This window comes from Abramis brama, assembly GCF_963993115.1.
Source record: "Abramis brama genome assembly, chromosome: 14".
Lineage (NCBI taxonomy): Eukaryota > Metazoa > Chordata > Actinopteri > Cypriniformes > Leuciscidae > Abramis > Abramis brama.
Window position 1 is genome coordinate 26,588,174 of NC_139976.1, and position 23,397 is coordinate 26,611,570.

The 23,397-nt window shown below is 38.9% G+C and overlaps 1 protein-coding gene across 1 annotated transcript in view; it reads left to right on the forward strand.

Annotated features, from left to right (window-relative positions):
• Positions 1-23,397, forward strand: part of pnmt (phenylethanolamine N-methyltransferase) — a 199,078-nt gene that overhangs the window by 161,248 nt on the left and 14,433 nt on the right. The window contains exon 2 of the mRNA XM_084135935.1: positions 16,856-17,063. Coding sequence (XP_083992061.1) covers positions 16,856-17,063 — 208 coding nt within the window. The remainder of the gene's footprint in view (positions 1-16,855; positions 17,064-23,397) is intronic.

The following is a 23,397-nucleotide window of genomic DNA, read 5'->3' on the forward strand; positions in this document are numbered from 1 at the left end:
TGGCAACAGGAAGTGACATGTTTAACACTGTTGTGGACTCCTAATAACATATAAAAAAGTGCCAGCAAGTGCTAAACATGCTAACAACATACTATAAACATGCTAAAACATGCTAGCAAACACTTAGCTAAGTGTTAAAGCATGCTATTACTGCAATTGAATAGGAATTTGCTGTAACTCAGGCATGGAATGTCCAATCTGCCCCAAACTTCACACGTTTGATAAGAGTCATGGCTTGAACACATCTACATGAGAATATTCAGTTATAGTAATAGCGCCACCTACTGGTAACAGGAAGTGTCATGTTTAACACGTTGATGCTGTTCTAGCAACATGTTAAAAATGCCATTGACTTCTAAACATGCTAGAAACATGTTAAAACATGCTAGCAATACTTAGCTAAGTGCTAAAGCATGCTAATTCAATGAAACAGGATGTTGTTGTTACTCAAGAAGGCAATGTCCAATCTGCGTCAAACTTCACACTTTTGATAAGCGTTTTGTCCTGAACACATGACCATGCACATATTCAGTTACAGTCATAGCGCCACCTGCTGGCAACAGGAAGTGACATGTTAAACACTGTTGTGGACTCCTGATAACATATAAAAAAGTGCCAGCAAGTGCTAAACATGCTAACAACATACTAGAAGCTAAAACATGCTAGCAAACACTTAACTAAGTGCTAAAGCATGCTATTACTGCAATTAAATAGGAATTTGCTGTAACTCAGGCACGGAATGTCCAATCTGCCCCAAACTTCACACGTTTGATAAGAGTCATGGCCTGAACACATCTACATGAGAATATTCAGTTATAGTAATAGCGCCACCTACTGGTAACAGGAAGTGTCATGTTTAACACGTTGATGCCGTTCTAGCAACATGTTAAAAATGCCATTGACTTCTAAACATGCTAGAAACATGTTAAAACATGCTAGCAATACTTAGCTAAGTGCTAAAGCATGCTAATTCAATGAAACAGGATGTTGTTGTTACTCAAGAAGGCAATGTCCAATCTGCGCCAAACTTCACATTTTTGATAAGCGTTCTGTCCTGAACACATGACCATGCTCATATTCAGTTACAGTCATAGCGCCACCTGCTGGCAACAGGAAGTGCCATGTTTAACACTGTTGTGAACTCCTGATGACATATAAAAAAGTGCCAGCAAGTGCTAAACATGCTAACAACATACTAGAAACATGCTAAAACATGCTAGCAAACACTTAGCTAAGTGCTAAAGCATGCTATTACTGCAATTAAATAGGAATTGGCTGTAACTCAGGCACGGAATGTCCAATCTGCCCGAAACTTCACACGTTTGATAAGAGTCATGGCCTGAACACATCTACATGAGAATATTCAGTTATAGTAATAGCGCCACCTACTGGTAACAGGAAGTGTCATGTTTAACACGTTGATGCCGTTCTAGCAACATGTTAAAAATGCCATTGTCTTATAAACATGCTAGAAACATGTTAAAACATGCTAGCAATACTTAGCTAAGTGCTAAAGCATGCTAATTCAATGAAACAGGATGTTGTTGTTACTCAAGAAGGCAATGTCCAATCTGCGCCAAACTTCACACTTTTGATAAGCGTTTTGTCCTGAACTCATGACCATGCACATATTCAGTTACAGTCATAGCGCCACCTGCTGGCAACAGGAAGTGGCATGTTTAACCCTGTTGTGAACTCCTGATAACATATAAAAAAGTGCCAGCAAGTGCTAAACATGCTAACAACATACTAGAGACATGCTAAAACATACTAGCAAACACTTAGCTAAGTGCTAAAGAATGATATTACTGCAATTAAATATGAATTTGCTGTAACTCAGGCATGGAATGTCCAATCTGCCCCAAACTTCACACTTTTGATAAGCGTTCTGTCCTGGACACATGACCATGCTTATATTCAGTTACAGTCATAGCGCCACCTGCTGGCAACAGGAAGTGACATGTTTAACACTGTTATGGACTCCTAATAACATATAAAAAAGTGCCAGCAAGTGTTAAACATGCTAACAACATACTAGAAACATGCTAAAACATGCTAGCAAACTCTTAGCTAAGTGCTAAATCATGCTATTATTGCAATTAAATAGGAATTTGCTGTAACTCAGGCATGGAATGTCCAGTCTGCCCCAAACTTCACACTTTTGATAAGAGTCATGGCCTGAACACATCTACATGAGAATGTTCAGTTATAGTAATAGCGCCACCTACTGGCAACAGGAAGTGACATGTTTAACACGTTTATGCCGTTCTAGCAACATGTTAAAAATGCCATTGAGTTCTAAACATGCTAGAAACATGTTAAAACATGCTAACAATGCTTAGCTACGTGCTAAAGAATATAATTCAATGAAACATGACTTTGTTGTTACTCAAGAAGGCAATGTCCAATTTGCACCAAACTTCACACGTTTGATAAGAGTTCTGTCCTGAACACACATCCATGCTCATATTCAGTTATAGTCATAACACAACCTACTGGCAACAGAAACTGACATGGTTAACACAGTAATGCAGTACTAACCACATAATTATTGTGTACTAAGCATGCTAGAAACAGACTAAACATGCTAGCAACACTTAGCTGAGTCATGAAGCATGCTATTATCACCATTATACAAAACATTTTGTAACTGACTTTGACATACTCTTACTATATATACCTCCTTAAATGTACATTTCCCAACCATGCTCTGTCTTCCTAAAGCCACCGAGTGTTGATGGCACGGGTGCGAGGGCCCTTTCATCGCTGCTTGCAGCTTTAATTAGGGCCCGAGCACCGATGGTGTGAGGACCCTCTTGGAATTGCTCTGTTTATTAGGGCCCGAGCACCGATGGTGTGAGGACCCTCTTGGAATTGCTCTGTTTATTATTATTATTATTAGGGCCCGAGCACCGATGGTGTGAGGACCCTCTTGGAATTGCTCTGTTTATTATTAGGGCCCGAGCACCGATGGTGTGAGGACCCTCTTGGAATTGCTCTGTTTATTAGGGCCCGAGCACCGATGGTGTGAGGACCCTCTTGGAATTGCTCTGTTTATTATTATTAGGGCCCGAGCACCGATGGTGTGAGGACCCTCTTGGAATTGCTCTGTTTATTATTATTATTATTATTATTATTATTCTCCGCATTAAATTGCATTTTTGAGGGCCTAAACATGCTCGAAAACTCACGAAACTTTGCACACGCGTCAGAACTGGCGAAAATTTACATCTGATATAGGTTTCAGAATTGGACAGGGCAAAATGGCTCGATAGCGCCACCTATAAAAGTTCAACGGAGTGCGCCTCCCGCAACGTTCCACGTATGTGCACGAAATTCGGTACATACATGTAATGACCTAATACCTACCAAAAAGTCTCTTGGAGCGTAGCCCTAAACACAACAGGAAGTCAGCCATTTTGAACTTCCTCTCAGATTTTTGTGCAGTTTTTGCCATTTTCAGGCCTCATACTTTAACGAACTCCTCCTACAGTTTTAATCTGATCATCTTCAAATTTGGTGAGTGTAATCTTAAGGCCTTTGCGACGTTAAATTGCGAAGATCTTGAGTTTTCGTCGAAGGGCGGGTCCTCGGCGGCCTGACAAATTTCGATGTTTCGCCATGAAACAGGAAGTTGCTGTAACTCAGGCATGGAATGTCCAATCTGCCCCAAACTTCACACGTTTGATAAGAGTTCTGTCCTGAACACATGACCATGCTCATATTCAGTTATAGTCATAGCGCCACCTGCTGGCAACAGGAAGTGACATGTTTAACACTGTTATGGACTCCTAATAACATATAAAAAAGTGCCAGCAAGTGCTAAACATGCTAACAACATACTAGAAGCATGCTAAAACATGCTAGCAAACTCTTAGCTAAGTGCTAAAGCATGCTATTATTGCAATTAAATAGGAATTTGCTGTAACTCAGGCATGGAATGTCCAATCTGCCCCAAACTTCACACTTTTGATAAGCGTTCTGTCCTGAACACATCTACATGAGAATATTCAGTTATAGTAATAGCGCCACCTACTGGTAACAGGAAGTGTCATGTTTAACACGTTGATGCCATTCTAGCAACATGTTAAAAATGCCATTGACTTCTAAACATGCTAGAAACATGTTAAAACATGCTAGCAATACTTAGCTAAGTGCTAAAGCATGCTAATTCAATGAAACAGGATGTTGTTGTTACTCAAGAAGGCAATGTCCAATCTGCGCCAAACTTCACACTTTTAATAAACATTCTGTCCTGAACACATGACCATGCTCATATTCAGTTACAGTCATAGTGCCACCTGCTGGCAACAGGAAGTGACATGTTAAACACTGTTGTGGACATATAAAAACATATAAAAAAGTGCCAGCAAGTGCTAAACATGCTAACAACATACTAGAAACATGCTAAAACATGCTAGCAAACACTTAGCTAAGTGCTAAAGCATGCTATTGCTGCAATTTAATAGGAATTTGCTGTAACACAGGCATGGAATGTCCAATCTGCCCCAAACTTCACACGTTTGATAAGAGTCATGGCCTGAACACATCTACATGAGAATATTCAGTTATAGTAATAGCGCCACCTGCTGTCAACAGGAAGTGACATGTTTAACAGTGTTGTGGTCTCCTAATAACATATAAAAAAGAGCCAGCAAGTGCTAAACAGGTTATCAACATACTAGAAACATGCTAGCAAACACTTAGCTAAGTGCTAAAGCATGCTATTACTGCAATTAAATAGGAATTTGCTGTAACTCAGGCACGGAATGTCCAATCTGCCCCAAACTTCACACTTTTGATAAGAATCATGGCCTGAACACATGTCTATGCTCAAATTCAGTTACAGTAATAGCGCCACCTACTGGCAACAGGAAGTGACATGTTTAACACGTTGATGCCGTTCTAGCAACATGTTAAAAATGCCATTGAGTTCTAAACATGCTAGAAACATGTTAAAACATGCTAGCAATACTTAGCTAAGTGCTAAAGCATGCTAATTCAATGAAACAGGACTTTGTTGTTACTCAAGAAGGCAATGTACAATCTACCCCAAACTTCAAACGTTTGATAAGAGTTATCTCTTGAACACATGTCCATGCTCATATTTAGTTATAGTCATGGCGCCACCTGCTGGCAACAGGAAGTGACGTTTAACACTGTTCTTGACTCCTAATAACATATAAAAAAATGCCAGTAGGTGCTAAACATCCTACCAACATACTAGAGACATGCTAAAACATACTAGCAAACACTTAGCTAAGTGCTAAAGAATGATATTACTGCAATTAAATATGAATTTGCTGTAACTCAGGCATGGAATGTCCAATCTGCCCCAAACTTCACACTTTTGATAAGAATCATGGCCTGAACACATCTACATGAGAATGTTCAGTTATAGTAATAGCGCCACCTATTGGCAACAGGAAGTGACATGTTTAACACGTTGATGCCGTTCTAGCAACATGTTAAAAATGCCATTGAGTTCTAAACATGCTAGAAACATGTTAAAACATGCTAACAATGCTTAGCTAAGTGCTAAAGAATGCTAATTCAATGAAACATGACTTTGTTGTTACTCAAGAAGGCAATGTCCAATTTGCACCAAACTTCACACGTTTGATAAGAGTTCTGTCCTGAACACACATCCATGCTCATATTCAGTTATAGTCATAACGCCACCTACTGGCAACAGAAACTGACATGGTTAACACAGTAATGCAGTACTAACCACATAATTATTGTGTACTAAGCATGCTAGAAACAGACTAAACATGCTAGCAACACTTAGCTGAGTCATGAAGCATGCTATTATCACCATTATACAAAACATTTTGTAACTGACTTTGACATACTCTTACTATATATACCTCCTTAAATGTACATTTCCCAACCATGCTCTGTCTTCCTAAAGCCACCGAGTGTTGATGGCACGGGTGCGAGGGCCCTTTCATCGCTGCTTGCAGCTTTAATTATTATTATTATTATTATTATTATTCTTCTCCGCATTAAATTGCATTTTTGAGGGCCTAAACATGCTCGAAAACTCACGAAACTTTGCACACGCGTCAGAACTGGCGAAAATTTACATCTGATATAGGTTTCAGAATTGGACAGGGCAAATGGCTCGATAGCGCCACCTATAAAAGTTCAACGGAGTGCGCCTCCCGCAACGTTCCACGTATGTGCACGAAATTCGGTACATACATGTAATGACCTAATACCTACCAAAAAGTCTCTTGGAGCGTAGCCCTAAACACAACAGGAAGTCAGCCATTTTGAACTTCCTCTCAGATTTTTGTGCAGTTTTTGCCATTTTCAGGCCTCATACTTTAACGAACTCCTCCTACAGTTTTAATCTGATCATCTTCAAATTTGGTGAGTGTAATCTTAAGGCCTTTGCGACGTTAAATTGCGAAGATCTTGAGTTTTCGTCGAAGGGCGGGTCCTCGGCGGCCTGACAAATTTCGATGTTTCGCCATGAAACAGGAAGTTGCTGTAACTCAGGCATGGAATGTCCAATCTGCCCCAAACTTCACACGTTTGATAAGAGTTCTGTCCTGAACACATGACCATGCTCATATTCAGTTATAGTCATAGCGCCACCTGCTGGCAACAGGAAGTGACATGTTTAACACTGTTATGGACTCCTAATAACATATAAAAAAGTGCCAGCAAGTGCTAAACATGCTAACAACATACTAGAAACATGCTAAAACATGCTAGCAAACACTTAGCTAAGTGCTAAAGCATGCTATTGCTGCAATTTAATAGGAATTTGCTGTAACACAGGCATGGAATGTCCAATCTGCCCCAAACTTCACACGTTTGATAAGAGTCATGGCCTGAACACATCTACATGAGAATATTCAGTTATAGTAATAGCGCCACCTGCTGTCAACAGGAAGTGACATGTTTAACAGTGTTGTGGTCTCCTAATAACATATAAAAAAGAGCCAGCAAGTGCTAAACAGGTTATCAACATACTAGAAACATGCTAGCAAACACTTAGCTAAGTGCTAAAGCATGCTATTACTGCAATTAAATAGGAATTTGCTGTAACTCAGGCACGGAATGTCCAATCTGCCCCAAACTTCACACGTTTGATAAGAATCATGGCCTGAACACATGTCTATGCTCAAATTCAGTTACAGTAATAGCGCCACCTACTGGTAACAGGAAGTGACATGTTTAACACGTTGATGCCATTCTAGCAACATGTTAAAAATGCCATTGAGTTCTAAACATGCTAGAAACATGTTAAAACATGCTAGCAATACTTAGCTAAGTGCTAAAGCATGCTAATTCAATGAAACAGGACTTTGTTGTTACTCAAGAAGGCAATGTACAATCTACCCCAAACTTCACACGTTTGATAAGAGTTATCTCTTGAACACATGTCCATGCTCATATTTAGTTATAGTCATAGCGCCACCTGCTGGCAACAGGAAGTGACGTTTAACACTGTTCTTGACTCCTAATAACATAAAAAAATGCCAGTAGGTGCTAAACATCCTACCAACATACTAGAGACATGCTAAAACATACTAGCAAACACTTAGCTAAGTGCTAAAGAATGATATTACTGCAATTAAATATGAATTTGCTGTAACTCAGGCATGGAATGTCCAATCTGCCCCAAACTTCACACTTTTGATAAGAATCATGGCCTGAACACATCTACATGAGAATGTTCAGTTATAGTAATAGCGCCACCTACTGGCAACAGGAAGTGACATGTTTAACACGTTGATGCCGTTCTAGCAACATGTTAAAAATGCCATTGAGTTCTAAACATGCTAGAAACATGTTAAAACATGCTAACAATGCTTAGCTAAGTGCTAAAGAATGCTAATTCAATGAAACATGACTTTGTTGTTACTCAAGAAGGCAATGTCCAATTTGCACCAAACTTCACACGTTTGATAAGAGTTCTGTCCTGAACACACATCCATGCTCATATTCAGTTATAGTCATAACGCCACCTACTGGCAACAGAAACTGACATGGTTAACACAGTAATGCAGTACTAACCACATAATTATTGTGTACTAAGCATGCTAGAAACAGACTAAACATGCTAGCAACACTTAGCTGAGTCATGAAGCATGCTATTATCACCATTATACAAAACATTTTGTAACTGACTTTGACATACTCTTACTATATATACCTCCTTAAATGTACATTTCCCAACCATGCTCTGTCTTCCTAAAGCCACCGAGTGTTGATGGCACGGGTGCGAGGGCCCTTTCATCGCTGCTTGCAGCTTTAATTATTATTATTATTATTATTCTTCTCCGCATTGAATTGCATTTTTGAGGGCCTAAACATGCTCGAAAACTCACGAAACTTTGCACACACGTCAGAACTGGCGAAAATTTACATCTGATATAGGTTTCAGAATTGGACGGGGCAAAATGGCTCGATAGCGCCACCTATAAAAGTTCAACGGAGTGCGCCTCCCGCATCGTTCCACGTACGTGCACGAAATTCGGTACATACATGTAATTACCTAATACCTACAAAAAAGTCTCTTGGAGCGTAGCCCTAAACACAACAGGAAGTCAGCCATTTTGAACTTCCTCTCAGATTTTTGTGCAGTTTTTGCCATTTTCAGGCCTCGTACTTTAACGAACTCCTCCTACAGTTTTAATCTGATCATCTTCAAATTTGGTGAGTGTAATCTTCAGGCCTTTGCGACGTTAAATTGCGAAGATCTTGAGTTTTCGTCGAAGTGCGGGTCCTCGGCGGCCTGACAAATTTCGATGTTTCGCCATGAAACAGGAAGTTGCTGTAACTCAGGCATGGAATGTCCAATCTGCCCCAAACTTCACACTTTTGATAAGAGTTCTGTCCTGAACACATGACCATGTTCATATTCAGTTATAGTCATAGCGCCACCTGCTGGCAACAGGAAGTGACATGTTTAACACTGTTATGGACTCCTAATAACATATAAAAAAATGCCAGCAAGTGCTAAACATGCTAACAACATACTATAAGCATGCTAAAACATGCTAGCAAACTCTTAGCTAAGTGCTAAAGCATGCTATTATTGCAATTAAATAGGAATTTGCTGTAACTCAGGCATGGAATGTCCAATCTGCCCCAAACTTCACACTTTTGATAAGCGTTCTGTCCTGAACACATCTACATGAGAATATTCAGTTATAGTAATAGCGCCACCTACTGGTAACAGGAAGTGTCATGTTTAACACGTTGATGCCATTCTAGCAACATGTTAAAAATGCCATTGACTTCTAAACATGCTAGAAACATGTTAAAACATGCTAGCAATACTTAGCTAAGTGCTAAAGCATGCTAATTCAATGAAACAGGATGTTGTTGTTACTCAAGAAGGCAATGTCCAATCTGCCCCAAACTTCACACTTTTAATAAACGTTCTGTCCTAAACACATGACCATGCTCATATTCAGTTACAGTCATAGCGCCACCTGTTGGCAACAGGAAGTGACATGTTAAACACTGTTGTGGACATATAAAAACATATAAAAAAAGTGACAGCAAGTGCTAAACATGCTAACAACATACTAGAAACATGCTAAAACATGCTAGCAAACACTTAGCTAAGTGCTAAAGCATGCTATTGCTGCAATTAAATAGGAATTTGCTGTAACACAGGCATGGAATGTCCAATCTGCCCCAAACTTCACACGTTTGATAAGAGTCATGGCCTGAACACATCTACATGAGAATATTCAGTTATAGTAATAGCGCCACCTGCTTTCAACAGGAAGTGACATGTTTAACACTCTTGTGGTCTCCTAATAACATATAAAAAAGAGCCAGCAAGTGCTAAACAGGTTAGCAACATACTAGAAACATGCTAGCAAACACTTAGCTAAGTGCTAAAGCATGCTATTACTGCAATTAAATAGGAATTTGCTGTAACTCAGGCATGGAATGTCCAATCTGCCCCAAACTTCACACATTTGATAAGAATCATGGCCTGAACACATGTCTATGCTCAAATTCAGTTATAGTAATAGCGCCACCTACTGGCAACAGGAAGTGACATGTTTAACACTTTGATGCCGTTCTAGCAACATGTTAAAAATGCCATTGAGTTCTATACATGCTAGAAACATGTTAAAACATGCTAGCAATACTTAGCTAAGTGCTAAAGCATGCTAATTCAATGAAACAGGACTTTGTTGTTACTCAAGAAGGCAATGTACAATCTACCCCAAACTTCACACGTTTGATAAGAGTTATCTCTTGAACACATGTCCATGCTCATATTTAGTTATAGTCATAGCGCCACCTGCTGGCAACAGGAAGTGACGTTTAACACTGTTCTTGACTCCTAATAACATATAAAAAAATGCCAGTAGGTGCTAAACATCCTACCAACATACTAGAGACATGCTAAAACATACTAGCAAACACTTAGCTAAGTGCTAAAGAATGATATTACTGCAATTAAATATGAATTTGCTGTAACTCAGGCATGGAATGTCCAATCTGCCCCAAACTTCACACTTTTGATAAGCGTTCTGTCCTGAACACATGACCATGCTTATATTCAGTTACAGTCATAGCGCCACCTGCTGGCAACAGGAAGTGACATGTTTAACACTGTTATGGACTCCTAATAACATATAAAAAAGTGCCAGCAAGTGCTAAACATGCTAACAACATACTACAAACATGCTAAAACATGCTAGCAAACTCTTAGCTAAGTGCTAAAGCATGCTATTATTGCAATTAAATAGGAATTTGCTGTAACTCAGGCATGGAATGTCCAATCTGCCCCAAACTTCACACATTTGATAAGAATCATGGCCTGAACACATGTCTATGCTCAAATTCAGTTATAGTAATAGCGCCACCTACGGGCAACAGGAAGTGACATGTTTAACACTTTGATGCCGTTCTAGCAACATGTTAAAAATGCCATTGAGTTCTAAACATGCTAGAAACATGTTAAAACATGCTAACAATGCTTAGCTAAGTGCTAAAGAATGCTAATTCAATGAAACATGACTTTGTTGTTACTCAAGAAGGCAATTTCCAATTTGCACCAAACTTCACACGTTTGATAAGAGTTCTGTCCTGAACACACATCCATGGTCATATTCAGTTATAGTCATAACGCCACCTACTGGCAACAGAAACTGACATGGTTAACACAGTAATGCAGTACTAACCACATAATTATTGTGTACTAAGCATGCTAGAAACAGACTAAACATGCTAGCAACACTTAGCTGAGTCATGAAGCATGCTATTATCACCATTATACAAAACATTTTGTAACTGACTTTGACATACTCTTACTATATATACCTCCTTAAATGTACATTTCCCAACCATGCTCTGTCTTCCTAAAGCCACCGAGTGTTGATGGCATGGGTGCGAGGGCCCTTTCATCGCTGCTTGCAGCTTTAATTATTAGGGCCCGAGCACCGATGGTGTGAGGACCCTCTTGGAATTGCTCTGTTTATTATTATTAGGGCCCGAGCACCGATGGTGTGAGGACCCTCTTGGAATTGCTCTGTTTATTATTATTATTATTATTATTATTATTATTATTATTATTATTATTATTCTTCTCCGCATTAAATTGCATTTTTGAGGGCCTAAACATGCTCGAAAACTCACGAAACTTTGCACACGCGTCAGAACTGGCGAAAATTTACATCTGATATAGGTTTCAGAATTGGACGGGGAAAAATGGCTCGATAGCGCCACCTATAAAAGTTCAACGGAGTGCGCCTCCCGCAACGTTCCACGTATGTGCACGAAATTCGGTACATACATGTAATGACCTAATACCTACCAAAAAGTCTCTTGGAGCGTAGCCCTAAACACAACAGGAAGTCAGCCATTTTGAACTTCCTCTCAGATTTTTGTGCAGTTTTTGCCATTTTCAGGCCTCATACTTTAACGAACTCCTCCTACAGTTTTAATCTGATCATCTTCAAATTTGGTGAGTGTAATCTTAAGGCCTTTGCGACGTTAAATTGCGAAGATCTTGAGTTTTCGTCGAAGGGCGGGTCCTCGGCGGCCTGACAAATTTCGATGTTTCGCCATGAAACAGGAAGTTGCTGTAACTCAGGCATGGAATGTCCAATCTGCCCCAAACTTCACACGTTTGATAAGAGTTCTGTCCTGAACACATGACCATGCTCATATTCAGTTATAGTCATAGCGCCACCTGCTGGCAACAGGAAGTGACATGTTTAACACTGTTATGGACTCCTAATAACATATAAAAAAGTGCCAGCAAGTGCTAAACATGCTAACAACATACTAGAAGCATGCTAAAACATGCTAGCAAACTCTTAGCTAAGTGCTAAAGCATGCTATTATTGCAATTAAATAGGAATTTGCTGTAACTCAGGCATGGAATGTCCAATCTGCCCCAAACTTCACACTTTTGATAAGCGTTCTGTCCTGAACACATCTACATGAGAATATTCAGTTATAGTAATAGCGCCACCTACTGGTAACAGGAAGTGTCATGTTTAACCCGTTGATGCCATTCTAGCAACATGTTAAAAATGCCATTGACTTCTAAACATGCTAGAAACATGTTAAAACATGCTAGCAATACTTAGCTAAGTGCTAAAGCATGCTAATTCAATGAAACAGGATGTTGTTGTTACTCAAGAAGGCAATGTCCAATCTGCGCCAAACTTCACACTTTTAATAAACATTCTGTCCTGAACACATGACCATGCTCATATTCAGTTACAGTCATAGTGCCACCTGCTGGCAACAGGAAGTGACATGTTAAACACTGTTGTGGACATATAAAAACATATAAAAAAGTGCCAGCAAGTGCTAAACATGCTAACAACATACTAGAAACATGCTAAAACATGCTAGCAAACACTTAGCTAAGTGCTAAAGCATGCTATTGCTGCAATTTAATAGGAATTTGCTGTAACACAGGCATGGAATGTCCAATCTGCCCCAAACTTCACACGTTTGATAAGAGTCATGGCCTGAACACATCTACATGAGAATATTCAGTTATAGTAATAGCGCCACCTGCTGTCAACAGGAAGTGACATGTTTAACAGTGTTGTGGTCTCCTAATAACATATAAAAAAGAGCCAGCAAGTGCTAAACAGGTTATCAACATACTAGAAACATGCTAGCAAACACTTAGCTAAGTGCTAAAGCATGCTATTACTGCAATTAAATAGGAATTTGCTGTAACTCAGGCACGGAATGTCCAATCTGCCCCAAACTTCACACGTTTGATAAGAATCATGGCCTGAACACATGTCTATGCTCAAATTCAGTTACAGTAATAGCGCCACCTACTGGCAACAGGAAGTGACATGTTTAACACGTTGATGCCGTTCTAGCAACATGTTAAAAATGCCATTGAGTTCTAAACATGCTAGAAACATGTTAAAACATGCTAGCAATACTTAGCTAAGTGCTAAAGCATGCTAATTCAATGAAACAGGACTTTGTTGTTACTCAAGAAGGCAATGTACAATCTACCCCAAACTTCACACGTTTGATAAGAGTTATCTCTTGAACACATGTCCATGCTCATATTTAGTTATAGTCATAGCGCCACCTGCTGGCAACAGGAAGTGACGTTTAACACTGTTCTTGACTCCTAATAACATATAAAAAAATGCCAGTAGGTGCTAAACATCCTACCAACATACTAGAGACATGCTAAAACATACTAGCAAACACTTAGCTAAGTGCTAAAGAATGATATTACTGCAATTAAATATGAATTTGCTGTAACTCAGGCATGGAATGTCCAATCTGCCCCAAACTTCACACTTTTGATAAGAATCATGGCCTGAACACATCTACATGAGAATGTTCAGTTATAGTAATAGCGCCACCTACTGGCAACAGGAAGTGACATGTTTAACACGTTGATGCCGTTCTAGCAACATGTTAAAAATGCCATTGAGTTCTAAACATGCTAGAAACATGTTAAAACATGCTAACAATGCTTAGCTAAGTGCTAAAGAATGCTAATTCAATGAAACATGACTTTGTTGTTACTCAAGAAGGCAATGTCCAATTTGCACCAAACTTCACACGTTTGATAAGAGTTCTGTCCTGAACACACATCCATGCTCATATTCAGTTATAGTCATAACGCCACCTACTGGCAACAGAAACTGACATGGTTAACACAGTAATGCAGTACTAACCACATAATTATTGTGTACTAAGCATGCTAGAAACAGACTAAACATGCTAGCAACACTTAGCTGAGTCATGAAGCATGCTATTATCACCATTATACAAAACATTTTGTAACTGACTTTGACATACTCTTACTATATATACCTCCTTAAATGTACATTTCCCAACCATGCTCTGTCTTCCTAAAGCCACCGAGTGTTGATGGCACGGGTGCGAGGGCCCTTTCATCGCTGCTTGCAGCTTTAATTATTATTATTATTCTTCTCCGCATTTAATCGCATTTTTGAGGGCCTAAACATGCTCGAAAACTCACGAAACTTTGCACACGCGTCAGAACTGGCGAAAATTTACATCTGATATAGGTTTCAGAATTGGGCGGGGCAAAATGTCTCGATAGCGCCACCTATAAAAGTTCAACGGAGTGCGCCTCCCGCTATGTTCCACTTACGTGTACGAAATTCGGTACATACATGTAAGGGCCTAATACCTACAAAAAAGTCTCTTGGAGCGTAGCCCTAAACACAACAGGAAGTCAGCCATTTTCAACTTCCTCTCAGATTTTTATGCAGTTTTTGCCATTTTCATGCCTCGTACTTTAACGAACTCCTCCTACAGTTTTAATCTGATCATCTTCAAATTTGGTGAGTGTAATCTTAAGGCCTTTGCGACGTTAAATTGCGAAGATCTTGAGTTTTCGTTGATGGGCGGGTCCTCGGCGGCCTGACAAATTTTGATTCGCCATGAAACAGGAAATTGCTGTAACTCAGGCATGGAATGTCCAATCTGCCCCAAACTTTACACTTTTGATAAGTGTTCTGTCCTGAACACATGACCATGCTCATATTCAGTTACAGTCAAAGCGCCACATGCTGGCAACAGGAAGTGACATGTTTAACACTGTTGTGAACTCCTGATAACATATACAAAAGTGCCAGCAAGTGCTAAACATGCTAACAACATACTAGACACATGCTAAAACATGCTAGCAAACACTTAGCTAAGTGCTAAAGCATGCTATTACTGCAATTAAATAGGAATTTGCTGTTAACTCAGGCACAGAATGTCCAATCTGCCCCAAACTTCACACGTTTGATAAGAGTCATGGCCTGAACACATCTACATGTTCATATTCAGTTATAGTAATAGCGCCACCTACTGGTAACAGGAAGTGTCATGTTTAACACGTTGATGCCGTTCTAGCAACATGTTAAAAATGCCATTGACTTCTAAACATGCTAGAAACATGTTAAAACATGCTAGCAAAACTTAGCTAAGTGCTAAAGCATGTTAATTCAATGAAACAGGATGTTGTTGTTACTCAAGAAGGCAATGTCCAATCTGCGCCAAACTTCACACTTTTGATAAGCGTTCTGTCCTGAACACATGACCATGCTCATATTCAGTTACAGTCATAGTGCCACCTGCTGGCAACAGGAAGTGACATGTTAAACACTGTTGTGGACTCCTAATAACATATAAAAAAGTGCCAGCAAGTGCTAAACATGCTAACAACATAATAGAAACATGCCAAAACATGCTAGCAAACACTTAGCTTAGTGCTAAAGCATGCTATTACTGCAATTAAATAGGAATTTGCTGTAACACAGGCATGGAATGTCCAATCTGCCCCAAACTTAATATGTAACATGCAAGAAACATGCTAGCAACACATAGCTAAGTTCTAAATCATGCTAGAAATGCTAAAGGAAGTTGTTGTAACTTAAGCATACAATGTCCAATCTACCCCAAACTTCACACGTTTGATAAGAGTTATCTCCTGAACACAAGTCCATGCTCATATTCAGATATAGTCATAGCGCCGCCTGCTGGCAACAGGAAGTGACGTTTAACACTGTTCTGGACTCCTAATGACATATAAAAAAGTGCCACCAACTGCTAAACATGTTAGCAACATACTAGAAACATGCTATCAAATACTTAGCTAAGTGTTAAAGCATGCTATTACTGCAATTAAATATGAATTTGCTGTAACTCAGGCATGCAATGTCCAATCTACCCCAAAATTAATATGTAATATGCTAGAAACATCATAAAACATGCTAGAAATGCTAAAGGAAGTGGTTGTAACTCAAGCATACAATGTCCAATCTGCCCCAAACTTCACATGTTTGATAAAAGTCCTGCACTGAACACATCTACATAGCGATATTCAGATATAGACATAGCCCCACCTACTGGCAACAGAAACTGACATGGTTAACACAGTAATGCAGTACTAACCACATAACTATTGTGTACTAAGCATGCTAGAAACATACTAAACATGCTAGCAACTACTATATATATATATATACCTCCTTAAATGCACATTGCCCAACCATGCTCTGTCTTCCTAAAGCCACCGAGTGACGATGGCACGAGTGCGAGGGCCCTTTCATCGCTGCTTGCAGCTTTAATTATACATTGGAGCTCTATTTTTCCATGACAACTTTTAAACAATAACTAGCAACATTAACTTCATCAATGCAAGTTTACCTTTTATTTGATACTTGACCATACCTAATTACATTTAAACTAACTAGCCCTATAAATGAACCAGTCAAACATTTAATGATATTTGCACTTTGTACAAATAGCCTCTGCCAATTACTATTGCAGAAAAATGCAATAATAAACAGAAGAGGATAGTTGAATACTACAACTAACCTTGAATATCCGCTCTCTTTTACAGATGATATAAGAGGGGACGTTTTAGTTGATGTGGGATCTGGCCCCACTCTTTACCAGGTCATGAGTGGCTGTGAGAGATTTGATCGTGTCATCCTGTCTGACTTTTTGGAGGTGAATCGAAGAGAGCTGCAAAGCTGGCTACAGGAGGGCAAGAGTAGTATTGACTGGACTGCTTACTTCAAGTATGTGTGTGATCTGGAGGGCCGCAGGTGAGATTCCCTTTTCTTGTCCAAAAGAGATAATTAAAGTTGTATATATTTAAAGAATGCTTACTTACTTGAAAATAATGCATGCACAAATCTATTTGCAAACAATATATTCATTTTAATATGACACTTTCCTAACCACATACTTTAGTGAAAGCCAGGGCTTATTTTTATTCCCAGTCTGCCCCTAACTTAGGCTGCATAGACTATTTATGATTTAATCATTGTTTTAGCTCAATAATTTAATGATAGTTGAGATGCAATAAAAGTTAAGGCAATAAGGTTAATTAACAGTGTATTTGAAAAATAACCATTGCCATTCTGATATGCTCTAATGCTCTCACCGGTGCACATGAAATCCAGTCACCTTTATTTCTATAGGTTTGTTTTAAAGCAGCTTCACAATATAAACAGGAAAATAAGAATCAATGATTCAAACTTCATCAAATATAAGACAGATTCAAATTCTGTGGTATTGGAGCTCTACAGAAGACAATAGTGTCATTATTCAGCTCATGGTCAGTTTTTTGTGCCTTTATTGGATAAGACAGTTACAGATTAGACGGGAAAGCATGGGGCAGAGAGAAGGGAACAGGATTTGCAAAGGACCTTGGGCTAGGAATCGAACTCGGATCACCAGAGGTGCAGTTGCACTATGGGCCCTATCTTGCACCCAGCGCAATTTACTTTGTACATCGACGCATGTATCATTCCTATTCTGCACCCGACGCACAGCGGACTTTTCCCTCCACCGATTTTTTTTGCGCTCAATTTGCGCTCCTGTGGGCGGTTCAGCGAAAAGAGGAGGCGTGTTCCGGCGCAAACATTCCCTGGTGCTATTTTGCAGTTCCAGAAAACAATTCCACCACAGACCAGGAAAAACCTAGTCTAAAGTCAGTGAAGAGTTTTCAGTGGCGCATTCAGATGCTATTTTAAGGGCGCATGTGTTGTAGCAAATTCTAAGTCCTCAAATCGGGTCTCGAAGAAATCTCTCAAGAGTCGAATTTCCAGGTGTCAGAAGAAATAACTTTATTGACAAGCAACAAAGTGAGATGCAGCTGTTCATCTGATCTACAATGGTCAGAACCTCAGGTTTTATACTTTTTCTTATCACTAGGTAGCCAATCAGCTATCGAGATCTCGCTACCGCTAGCGTCACCTTTCCGGAGACATTATTCTATTGGTGGAAAAATCTTTGGTCATACCCATTTTCTAGAACATCTTTGGTCACATGATTCAATGCACCTGCAGTGTTGTCATACCATCCATCATTTTTAATTGACGTTTTTAGTACCATCTTATCAGCTACCCATACACATCTTCTCTCTGAGCTTGTTAGGTACTCTTTCATCCTCACAGACCACTTGACCTAATTTAACCTGATGTATCCTGTTTTAACCTGGGTTCTGACTGAGACACAAAAATACAGACTTTTTACATGAGGCAAAGGAAAATCTCCAACACATCCCCCCTTTGGGACTTATTCAAGTCCCACCTTCATGTTTATCCCAGAATGTATCTTCATGCGCAAGCCTCCTTCCGTTATCTATCAATCATGGCCAAAAATAGACCATCCGTCTTTCTTATCAATAGGCTTTTGTCACAAAGGTACACTCTGGAGGAATAGTGAGACCAAACATCTCCGCCCCCCTTTGACTAGAGCGGAGTAAAAGATCTCACCTTCCTTTTCTATTATCATTCTTGAGGGAGAGATGAGCATCTGTTATCCAGTTTTAATCAACATTTCTTGTACAGACTTGAGGGTAGAGTTGTCCCACGGTGCCAGAGAAACTGCACAGGCGCTTCCGGTGGCCTGGAGTGCTATCTGGGTTGCTCCATCGTTGCCAGAGGTGCCCTGGTCCTGCCTAGGGCGCTATCTGGTGTTGGAGCAGGCAGCGGGTTTTTAAACCACCAGTTGAGTCTGCCCTTGCTGGTCCGGCAATCGGTGACCGCGCTTGTAATTAATTCCTCTTTTGCCCCGTAAAAACATTTTCCAGTTGCCTAAGGCATTTACTTCACATTTATTTCATAAAGAAAACTTTAAAATATTAAAAATAACTTTTTTAATATTAATAAGTGATTAAAAAGTGATAAGAGTGATTAAAAGTAATAAAAACATTCTGATCTTTTCCCTTTATATCTGGTTGCATTACCTCGTACCACGGGCAATGACCTGCTTTAAACCATGTATCGTCCCCTCTCATTCACATATTCATATTTTGTGAACAATTAGTGTGATTATATAAAATATACTCAGTAGGATTATATGTAAAAATATATGAAGGATTATATGTAAGAATATATGTAGGATTATATGTAAGAATATACTCTGGAAGGAGCCCTTGTTTCAAAACAAAACAAAAAAACAAAAAATAACCCCTCTAACTAACTCCCTACTCTACCATGTTCTAATGATCTGTCTAATTTTACCCCAAAAATAAAATACACAGTGGGGCTACCTCCCTCTCTATCAAAAACAGTGTCAAATTGTGAAAATCAATAATCAGAAAATAAAAATAACAAGGCACTCTCTTCTTTACTCCTTCATCAGCACTGCTCACAGGAAGTCATCCAACTCGTCCAGACCTGGCCCAATAGGGCACACCCCATGTCAACTCCGGAAAGGTTGACTGACACATTAATCATCTGTTTGGCAGCTGCGTTGCTAGCATAGATCTGAGGAAAGGCACAACACAACAGAACAGCAAAAGAAAAAGCAACAACAGCAAAATAACAACTACTGTGGCTGTTATTATTCCTATTTTAGGAAGTCATTTATGCTATGATCCAAATATATAACTAGTTCCCAATATGCTTATCTCCTCTTTTCCGTGACTTCAGTGACCCTTATTATTCAGTTTCTTCCATGCCTGGGTGAATGGTTCATCAGGAACTGTATTATTTGGAACATAAGTAAAACAGTTAGCTTCAAATATTATACAACGCATTCTTTCTCCGCGAATAACCAATTTAATGCTGGTCTGTTTTGCCATATCATGTCGCTTATGAGTTCCCAACTGTTCTCCCAAGGCTCTCATTGTGCCTTCAGTGTGTTAATGAACTTCTGTTGATTGCAATAAATGTAATTCATCCATTCTTAATTTTATCAAGTTATGCATACAAATATACTCAAAGCCTGATTTACTTAATGCTTAAAGCTATGCTTAAACTCAGTTGGTATTCCCCATGGTTGATCAAGCAAATCTATACACACCTTTTCTGACATTGTTTTGAACACAAATATTGCATTTGGCAATCTATCAATCTTCTATCAAAATCATCTATCATCAACTGTTTATTTTTATTTTATTCTGAACTCACTTCCCCCCTTTGTGCGATGGTCAAAACCATGCACATCTGAAATTAAAATATTAAAAAGGGTTGCTAGTGTAATTATTTGTCTTTTAATATCTCATTTGTCCAATAGTCTGAAGTTGAGGGTTTTGCTTATGCCTTCTTGACTTATGATATAGACTTAATTTTACATTCAATTATCTATCCTAAATTTCAAGGTGCGAATACAACCAATTCTAAATTGGTAACACAACTCTGATGACAAAAGCTACTGAATGTAGGCAATGTGGCATTCCCCATGTGACAGTGTCTAAATGTTTAGAATAACACAGCTGGCCGATATCAGTTGCCATTTGATTGTGTTAAACACTGCTGTCATAAACCCCAAATTTTTCAATATCTAATAGATACAATTTTCTGGTAGGTCTGGACATGCTGTCATTTGAAAGAACCATTATCAGTTTCTCTTATCTGATTTGTCATTCATCTGTTAATTTAATTTCTCTTCATAATATTTTCTTCTGTTGCTTATGAGATGCTCTTTTAAATGACTGGAGATTTCAGCATAATCTCGAATTCATGACCAACAATATTAACATTGTGCAATCCCTGGCATTTGTGATACCACGTGTTTGTAATTTGTGTAATTACTATTTTTATTTCTAAACCTAAAAAATTAACTATTGACCAAGATGGAGTGACCAGCACCATAGCTTTATCATCCACATTTTTTGTTGTTGAATAGTATCACTCAAGCTTATATCAGCTCTGTCTTGAAAGCAGAGCCCAAAAACTCTGTTCAATGGACAACATCATCAATTATCTAATTATGCATTTACCCCTAGTTGGTTAATGCAGTAGTCCCTCACTCTGCTAAGTCCAGCATCAGTTGTAGTTAATTATTGAGTCATGCAAACACTTCCCCTTCCCTTCTTTTTTTTTTTTTTTTTTTTTTTTTTTTTTAATGCTTACAGCTGGACTAATGTTTATTGAAAGAAAGCAAATAGAGAGTGTCAGCTTCACAGAATATAGAGAACTGCTGTTGGACCAGTGAATAATCAAAATACAATTAATATGGCCAATCAATGAAATTTGAAGCGGTCTCTGTAGTGATCATTGAAAACGCATCACCTGGGCCTACTGAGTAAAGGATGAAGTCCTTCTGCTTGGACCAGCGATCAGTTGAACTGGTTGAGCTGCTGTCTGAATGTTTCCCTCCTCATCCAATGCATTTGATCTGTCAGTCTTTGCTGGCATTCAAGGGTCTGGTGTCATGTTGGGATATAGTGGTTTGACTCTGGATGCTGTTGTCTCTCTGCCTCTCCTCAGTCTGGCTTTTGGCCAAGCCACGGAGGAGGCGACTTTGCATGATGGCAGGATGTTTTTCTTGGTTGTTTCTGCATCAACACTGTCTATGTCCTTTCCAGCCCCTCAGAAGTTTCAGCTTCCTCTTTCAGAGGGGATGAAGGCCCACCAACCGAACGCCTCTTCTTTTCTCTGCAGCCGTGACCTTATGTTTCTCGCTCTCACTTGTTGCACAGTCCAGTTGTTGTTGTTTATGTTGAGGCAGCCGTCCCAAGAGCTGTCTGGTGTCATCTGGAAATTGAACACTCAGAGATCCGCATGAATCAAATTCATCCTTTATAAATTCTTCAACCATCTCTTTCAATTGTCCCTTAATTTCAGAAGTCTCATCTGGTTGATAACAGCAGTTTCCCCATGCAATTTTAATAAAGCAAGTTCTTTGCAGAATGCAGAAAATAGCAGCCTTTCAGTCTGTCTAAGTTGCCTTATTTTCAGTCACATATATAGTATTTCATCGCTCGTTTTATCGATCCCTACTCTCTCAAGCATTTTAGGATTAAATCAATGAGTCTCATTACTGTAAAATGTGTATAATACAGTATGGCTGTTAAAAATGTCTGTTTAGCTTTTGTCACCCAATCCTGCTCAATCAACACAATGCACAAGTTATTTTGAGTAACACAATCCAAAGATCTCAACATTTCTGCAATGGCTCAAATTTAAAACTGTCTCCCAGGGACAACAAGTTGCAAACATCATAGGCTACATCTTTATATAACAGGTCAGTCATACCCACATCTAGCATGTCTCTCTATATATACATATTTTATCTATAAATGTCAGATATTTCTATAAACCTTTTTATCAATTATTTGATTTTCCCCTCGGAACTACACAAACCACTTATACTAAGGAGAAAACTCCAGTGTTTTTGATGGCCACCAGTTTGCGCAATCTTCCATATCAATCCCTGTTAGGCTTGCTTATTAATTGAATTCCCCCATAGACCGGTCAACTAACATTTAAGCAATTTTTCTATTTTCTTTCAGGTTAATTTCTTATCAGTTATTTTTATTGGTGTTTTCTTGGTATTTGTGAAATTAGTCTACTTTTAATTCTGACTGGATTAGCAGATTTCACCAATCTTACTTGATCTCTTAGTAAACTGTTTTTGAATACCTTTTTATTTATTTATTTATTTATTTATTTTTATTTACACATAGCCACATCTAATGTTCCCTCAGCTGGTCATTTTGATTTTAGGCTTCTTTCCCCATTTTTGAAGGGTTGTCCTATAGTATCTCTGCAAAATTAATATTTTGATCTTGGTATCTCTACAGGTGTTGATGCCATTATAATCTTAAATATTATCAGTGTGTTTCATACCTTTTTAGTATACCTTACTAACCCCAGCTTGCATCTATTCTCAACTAGTTTTCAGCAAGTTGGTCAGACATTTATTAAGATATCTGATTAGTCTTTCTCAGGTATTTAAAAATGCAGTTCCTCTATTACAGGTCCACTGGTGGAGATGACAGTTACAAATAAAATCTCTCAAAGTGTTGTTCAAAGTGTATGTTGGAAATGGTTACTCACTTTCTGGTTTATATGCTAGTCAGAACTTGGAAAGGTGAACTCTTTCTCTCTGTCTCCCTCCTTTCCTTCCTCACACACACACATGCAGTCTCACTTTCTTCTTGCTGCCCTTCCTCTCTCTATCAGAGGCAGCCCCTCCTTT